This window comes from Tupaia chinensis, unplaced genomic scaffold (genome assembly GCF_000334495.1).
Source record: "Tupaia chinensis unplaced genomic scaffold, TupChi_1.0 Scaffold000567_1, whole genome shotgun sequence".
NCBI classification, from domain to species: domain Eukaryota; kingdom Metazoa; phylum Chordata; class Mammalia; order Scandentia; family Tupaiidae; genus Tupaia; species Tupaia belangeri.
In genome coordinates this window covers 3350481-3358597 of record NW_006160080.1, presented here as the reverse complement: position 1 = coordinate 3358597, position 8117 = coordinate 3350481, and the positions used below count along the sequence as shown (strand labels likewise).

The window sequence follows — 8117 nt, the reverse complement described above, 5'->3', positions numbered from 1 at the left end:
AAAGAGAGAAGGAAAGTGAGAAAGCATCCCTTGGAAGGATGAGCATGCCACAATCCCCTCTTCATTTTCTTCTCAGGATTTTAGGTACACATACAATGTGTGTTTTTCAAGCCATCAGGTCTAGACTTGAACTGTGTAGTCAGCCACATGGACCTAAATAACACTTTTAAGCATACATGACTGTCCTAAATTATTTTTTCACACCCACCATCCACTACTCACTCTCTACCAGCAACTTTCCCCCCTTATAGTGTCTAGCATCCACAGCCATTCTCTCCACCATCACATCTTCAGATCTCTCTGCCATAGACATTCAGTACAAATTGACGTGGGATATACAATGTATGTCTTTCAAAGTTTGGCTCACTTCGCTCAACAATAAGTCTTCTATATTTATCCATTTTGAGTCAAATGATAGTATCTTGTTTTCCTTTTTATTTTTTTAACATTTATTTATTTTTACATTTTCCCACAAGCATTTACTTTACATCTCAAAAAAATATTTTTGCTCATATTCTGTAGTTCTTGACAGTTAATAAACAACTTTCAAAATTGCAAGAAACTGAATTTAAAGATGATTATCAAAATATTTGTTACAATTTTGTTCGTGACTCTATAACAGAAACAATATGGCTTTAAATATTTTTGAGAAAATATTTATATGACAACGACTCAGACTGTTAAAAAGCAAAGACTCAGCACATAATTTGTACATGAACTTTCTCAATTCAGCCCTGCCTACCAATTATTCAGTGGTATACCATCTGCTAGCAAAGATCAGTCTCTCGTCCTTCCTTCAGAGTCTTCTTCAAGCTAAAGCTCTGGTTGCGGCTGCTCTTTTGCAATCTCTACTGATTACAATGTAGGACTGGAAAAGCCCAGGTTATTTTATGGTATGGGTTCTTTCATATAGCTTCTCTAATCCTCCCTGCCAGACAGAACTGTTTACTGTGCCAGGCCACCTTTCCAAGAGCTTCTGTTGGCTTACTTGAGATTTACCTTAGCTCCATAGTTTTCTGGTTTAATCTTCAGATATGACATTCCAGTCAAAGCCCTCTCTAATAACAAGTATTTCCAATTTCTGATTCAAGGCAGCAGGTATTATTGAACTTACGTAAATAACCATTCTGCCACAGAAGAAGAAAGCACCCAGATATTTTCCAGAAGGGCAGGAAGGAAGAAAAGTTTGTTTTCATTTAAAGAAACAAACAAGAAGAAAAAACATTTTAACAAATTCCTAAACCTATCAATAGCTCAAAAGAAAGCAAAATCCTTAAATTGGGAAAACAAAGCATAGTAAAGAAAAAGTAACATTTTACTCAAAAGTCATAAATTTCTATTTCCTGAGTTGAGTCTTATGTAATGAATCTTTCTTCTGTTAATTTTGCAATGTTACTGTGGTCTGATCTTTCCGATTACATCCTAGATGTTAACATCCAGTGTTATTGATATGTCTTGTCCCTAGCATTCAGTTGGTCATTTCCTTGGTTGCTTTTTATTCTCTTATTTCTGTATGTGTGTCTTTAGTTTTCTTGGTAAAGCACTCCTTTTAAAACTTCTTAAAGAGCTGGTCTGGCGTTGGTAAATTCTTTCAGGTTTTGCTTATCTGAGAATGTTCTTGTCTTCTCTTCTCATATAAATAATAATCTTGCCAGATATAGTATTCTTGGTTAAAGTTGTTTTTCACTCAACACTTTGAATATATTTTCCCATTCGTTCCTTGCTTGCATTATTTTTGATGAGAGGTCTGATGTTAGCCTGATGGGATAACCTTTATAAGTAACCTGACGTTTCTCTCTTGCCAATTTTAGTACCTTGTCTTCGTCTGTGGTTTGGCCAATCTGGCTATGATGTGCCTTGGAGAAGATCTTCTTGGGTTGATTCTATTTGGGGTCCTTTGTATTTCTTGGGTCTGGATATTTGAATGCCTCTTTAGATTTGGAAAGTTTTCTTCCAGGATTTCATGGAATAGCTTATCAATGCCCTTATTAGTTTCTTCACCTCCTGGGATACTGATTATCAGGATGTTTGGGTGCTTAATAGTATCTAGTATTTCTCGTATAGTATTCTCATTTTTTCTGGTTATTTTCTCTTTTTGTTTTTTTTGGTTGTTTTTCCTAGGTCAGAGGTTTTGCCTTCAATATCCAAGATTCCATCTTCTGCGTGGACTAATCTGCTTTTAATACTTTGGGGGGAGGATTTGATTTCCTGTATTGCAGCCTTTATCTCTAACAGTTCTGTTTGATTCTTTTTTATGGTGTATATTTCCTCTTTCAGATCGTACAAGAACTTCCTCACCGCCTGGAATTTGTCTCTTTTCTACCACATCTTCTGGAGTTCATTGTCTCTCACCTCTTACATCTTACTTAGTTTTGTCACTATGAATATTCTGAATTTTCTATCAGGCATTTCCATGAGTTCCACTGCACTGTCTGTGGATGGTGAAAGATTGTTCTTTTCACTTATGGGGGAGACGTTTCCTTGATTTCTCATATTTCTTTTGCCTTTACGGTGGTTGCTGCTCATTCCGTAACAAAATCTCTCCTCTACTGTGTTTTGCAATGTCATACCCACAGAAAGAAATTATGAGTTCAGATATATACAAAGAAGATTCTTCCTTAAACAGGAAGTTCAATAAGTGTTGAGGATTTCAATAACCATAAAAGTATTCAGATGCTTGGCTACTGTGCACCTAGGCCTGTCTAGACACTCACTGTGTGCAGAACAGCATAGGAAAGTAAAGTTAAAAAAAAAAAAGGCAAAAGGAAAAGAAAGGAAAAAATAAAACTAGACAAAACGACCCAAAAAAAGGGAAAAAAATTATTCTTAAAAGGTAAAATAATGAATGGGACCAGCAGTTGGTGTAATGGCTATGTTGCTGGACTCCCATGTAGTCGACTGCAGTGCAAGTGCCGGACCTGGTGGCTTAAAACTCATGCCGGGCGCGTGTGTGTGCGTGCCCAAGATCCCGAGAGGAGAATGGAGAAGAAGGGATTGAGGCGTGGTCATACCCCCTGGGGGGTGATTTCTCGCTTTCTGTCTCTCTGTCTCTCTCTGTCTTTCTGTGCAGCACACACGCCCTGTAGCAGAAAACCTCTCAAAAAAATGTTAAAAAATAAAAACCACGCTATGCTGTGTGAACACGCCAGGACACACCTCAGATTTAAAATGGCTTCTGAAATTAGCAAGAGAAAGAAAAGGCCCAATGTGAAAAGAAGTGGTTTTAAAATTAAAAAATAAATAAATAAAAAATTTAAAGAGAGACATACAGACAGAGTGGCACAAAGAGAGGAGAGAGGTCGCCCTACCTTGTCTGAGTGTTTTGGGGAGTCTAGAAGATGAGGTTTAGAGCATAACTTTAGTAGCCTTGGTCCCTGAACATGCCAGGACACATCTTGGATTTAAAATGGCTCATTGGGACCAGCAGTTGACATAATGGCTGTGTTGTTGGACTCCCATGTAGTCGACCGCAGTTCGAGTCCCGGACCCGGTGGCTTAAACTCACGCCGGGCACATGTGTGTATGTGCCCAAGATCCCGAGAGGAGAATGGAGGAGAAAGGATTGCGGCGTGGCCATCCCCCCTGGGGGGTTTCGTTTTCTATCTCTCTGTCTCTCTCTGTCTGTTGGGTGAGCGTACGCCCCCTATAGCAAAAACCTCTCCAAAAAAAAAAAAGTATAAAAGAAGTATCCTATCATTCTTATCCTCAGAGGAGCTCTCCTTAATGTTTTGTTTTCCAGTTGTTCCCATGACTTTGCCAACGAAAGTTCTAAGTGCCCACCGGAAATCATTGAATCTTGTTGATTCTCCTCAGCCACTCCTGAAAAAGGTAAAGCATTTGGAGTAGCTTTGGGGGGAAAAAAAAGATAACATTCTACTGTATTAGGTAAGTGCCAAGAGCTCTTTTAAATGGTTAAACTCAAAAGAGTGTATTTCTTGATATCCAGGACCATTAGGTTCAGAAGCTCTGGGTTTTTATGTGACCCCATTTGCTTAGGTGTCTGAAATCTGAACCACGTGTCCTGCCTGTGTCAGCCAGGCAAGGCGGGACTGCTTGCAGAACAGGATATAGGACTCTTTGTTTCTCTTAGTATAACAACACCCGGTAAAAGATTACTCAGGACACTCAGATTCAGTGTGTTCCATATTGAGTCCCAGAATTTTGTTCTTTTATCCAGAAGTCTCCCCTGATTTTATCCCACATAAATAAAAAGACTCAATGCCTGTCAGAGATTCTTTTAACCTCACTTCAGTTTTAGGTTGTTTAATACATACTTTTTGTGTTTGTTTTGCTTTCAAAAATATTTCATTGAAGTGTGACATACATACAGAAAGGCACATAAAGCGTGTATAGAGCACAGTGAGTGATCCCGAGCCCATGCACCCCATGAACAGCCACCCTCTGGGCCCCCTCCCTGTCTCTTCCTCCAACTCCAGTCCAGAGATGACTGCTGTCAGGATTTCCAACACAGAGGTTAGTTTTGTTTTTTACCTTTGCATAAGTAAAACTTAGATGCATTTTAACTGGACAGGTCAGCTTTGCAAATATTAACCAACACAGTAATTCACTGATTAAAAATAGTAAAGCCTATAAATAAAACGGTACAGAAGAGTCACAGAGAAACTGGAGCACAGCACAGTGCCAGAGTTCAAAGACCAGGTTGGTGCTTCACTTCTGGCTCATCTCAAAGTTCCCATACTCAGCTCTTCTCCCTACTTTTTTGCTTTTGTGTGGTCAGGCTCCTGAAGGTGACTTCCAGTGGCCCAGAGATGACCAGGGTGATGTGGACTGTGAGAAGCTGGTTGAGCAGCTGAAAGATTGTTCAAACCTACAGGACCAAGCAGACATTCTGTATATTCTTTATGTAATAAAGTAAGTGTCTGAGTCTGTTCGGGCCACCGTGACAGAACGCCATAAATCGGAGAACTAATACTCAACAGAATCTTTCCCCTCCTGGTTCCGGAGGCTGAAAAGTTGAAGATCAAGGCAGATTCGGTGTCTGGTGAGGGCCTGCTTCCTCGTAGATGGGGTCTCTCAGCAGTGTCCTCATATGGACAAAGGGGTGACTGAGCTCTCTGGGGCCTCTTTTATAAGAGCTCTCGGGAACCAGCAGTTAGTGTAATGGCTATGTCGCTGGACTCCCACGTAGTCGACCACGGTTCGCGTCCCAGACCCGGTGGCTTAAAACTCACGCCGGGCGCGTGTGCGTGTGTGCCCAAGATCCCGAGAGGAGAATGGTGGAGAAGGGATTGCGGCGTGACCATCCCCTCTGGGGGGTGATTTCTCGCTTTCTGTCTCTATGTCTCTCTCTGTCTGTCTGGCGAGCGCATGCACCCTATAGCAAAAACCTCTCCAAAAAAAAAAAAAAAAAAGAGCTCTAATCCCAATCATGAGAGCTCTGTCCTCCAACTAATCACCTCCTAAAGGTTTACCTCCTAATACATCACCCTGGGTGGTAGGAGGAAAAGAGAGACATTTGTGGTCTTCATTATGTTGAGCTTTCTCAGTTCTCCTTCATTCTTCTAGAGAGCCCAGACCGTGACTATATTTACCCAAGTGACCCGGCAATCCCATGAGTTGAGACTTTGTCTTCTTCCCTGCCTACTGATCCTGGCCTTCCAGAATAAGAGGGTCAGGTGAGGCTAGGGTCCCCCGATGTGCTGATGTCAAGCTTTTCTTTCAGAAGGCATAGGGATGCTTTGGTAGGACGTGACCCTTTAGGCCCTGGGAGCGCCTAAACACTTGGTAAAATGGGCAGTGATTCATTCATTCCTCACTCAGCCTTTCAACATTCCAGACTTGATTTCTGGGGTTTTCTGTTTCTTGACAGGGGACCCAACTGGGACACAAATCTCTCTGGCCAGCACGGGGTCACTGTTCACAACCTTCTCAGTGAGCTCTATGGGAAAGCCGGCTTGAACCAGGAATGGGGTCTGATTCGCTACATCTCAGGTCTGCTCAGGAAGAAAGTGGAGGTCCTGGCCGAGGTCAGAGCAGTTGTGCTGGCTTGTCTGTTTGTCCTCTCTTGCCCCATGTCCACTTCGTCTTCCACTTCCATCTTCAGTTCCGAAAGCTCCAGGCAGGCACGTCTGGTTGATAAAGGAAAGTGAGGATTTGATACAGAGGTGGAGCAGGCTTTCCTCTTCAGACCTCCCACTGCTCTGAGACGGGAACAGGAGGGGGGAAATTCAGGCTGATCCATTAGTTCTTTGTCAGCTAGAGAAAAGGCTTACCGAGATGCCAAAGGAAAACGCTCTGTGGCCTGGCATCGTCTTAACCAGAGCTCTCTTATTACTGTCCATCACAGCCCAGTGCCCGTGAATATTCATAGCCCCCAGGCACTGCTCAATCCAGGACCACTTTCTCAGACAGTACCATTCATTGTCACGAGGGGAAGGCGATGGTATCCGTTCTACGTGAATAATGGGGAAACCAGCACGGTAGGGATAGTGCTGTCAGTATGTAGGACTCACCCCCACCTTGCTGAGTATCAGCGAGTCCAGTGTGTTGGCTAAATGCCTGCTGGTCCTGCAGAGCCCGGCCTGTGCCACACATGGGAGACACAGGGGTTGAGACCCAGCCCTACCTGGATGGTGCAGTCTGGGAGCTAGGTATAAGTTTTTCAAATACAGGGCAACATAGGTCCCAAAGTTTATGGAGATAAATTTGTGACCTTATTGGCAGTGACCCCCTCACACCATGGCTTTGCTAATCAGCTTTCTCCCCCTGTTCCTAAATGCCTAGGCCTGCACCGACCTGCTGTCACACCAGAAGCAGCTCACGGTGGGCCTGCCACCCGAGCCCCGAGAGAAGACCATCTCAGCGTAAGTCCTGGGCCGAGGGACCTCAGGGCTGTGGGAGCTGTGGGGAAGAATCAGCTCTCTGCCCTCAGGACCACCGGGCGAGGCCGCGGGGGCTGCTCACCTGCTGTGCTGGTGCTCCTTCTAGGCCCCTTCCTCCCGAGGAGCTCACGAAGCTCATCTATGAGGCCAGTGGGCAGGACATCAGCATCGCTGTCCTCACACAGGTCAGAGCTGGCATGGGAGGGGCGGGCGGGAGCCTCAGGGCCACCCAGTGGGCCTCTGAACCCTGTCCCCGTGTCTGCATCAGGAGATTGTGGTTTACCTGGCCATGTACGTCAGGGCCCAGCCCAGCCTCTTTGTGGAAATGCTCAGACTCCGGATTGGACTGATCATTCAGGTGATGGCCACGGAGCTGGCGCGGAGCCTGAACTGCTCAGGTGAGAGGCAAGTCCCCTGCAGTCACCCTGCCCTACAGTGGCCCGCCCCTCTGCTCCAAGGAGTGGCCCCGTTTTCCTGAGGACCCTGCCCAGGCTTCTGTAGGCTGTCTAATTTGGATACAGCACAGGGCTGGAGGGCAGAGGCAGGCAGCAAGGCCTAGTGATGGTTCCTGTGGTCACCCAGGAGCTTGGGAGCAAGGCTGAGCTGCTTTCCTGAGCCTCTGCTAAGCTCCTTACGGGGAATGGCCATGCAGAGATGTCATCTCCCCTCTAATGACACTGTCCTTGGAGAAGTCCTGCTGAGATAAATATGAAAAGCAGCCACAGGCCCTGCCAATTAAAAGATTGGTACATTTCGGGGGACCAGCAGTTGGAATAATGGCTATGTCGCTGGACTCCCATGTAGTCGACCATGGTTCAAGTCCCGGACCTGGTGGCTTAAACTCACACCGGGTGCGTGTGCATGAGTGCCCAAGATCCCCAGAGGAGAATGGAGGAGAAGGGATTGCGGTGTGTCCATCCCCCCTCCCAGGGGGGGGTGATTTCTCACTTTCTGTCTCTCTGTCTCTCTGTCTTTCTGGCGAGCGCACGCGCCCTATAGCAAAAACCAAAACCTCTCCAGGATTGGGATAGCGCCAAAAACCATGCGTCTGGGACTGACGCAGAGACACGACTTAAGCAGCAGGTTTAAACAGACTCGCCTCATCTCAGGGCAGATGGCCACGGCATCCTTTGTCACCCTTCCCATTCAGGCTCCCACTCTCTTGTTACCCACCACCAGCCCCATGGCTGGGACACTTACAGGATGTTTGTTTTTAGGAGAAGAAGCTTCTGAGAGTTTGATGAACCTCAGCCCCTTCGATATGAAGAATCTCCT

The 8117-nt window shown here is 45.1% G+C and overlaps 1 protein-coding gene across 1 annotated transcript in view; it reads left to right on the top strand.

The window, feature by feature from the left end:
- PHKA2 (phosphorylase kinase regulatory subunit alpha 2) overlaps positions 1-8117 on the top strand; it is a gene marked incomplete in the record, with an annotated part of 84256 nt that overhangs the window by 63480 nt on the left and 12659 nt on the right. The window contains 6 exon segments of the mRNA XM_027775475.1: positions 3740-3828; positions 4739-4872; positions 5831-5987; positions 6745-6824; positions 6949-7027; positions 7111-7240. Of these exon segments, the coding sequence (XP_027631276.1) occupies positions 3740-3828; positions 4739-4872; positions 5831-5987; positions 6745-6824; positions 6949-7027; positions 7111-7240 (669 nt within the window).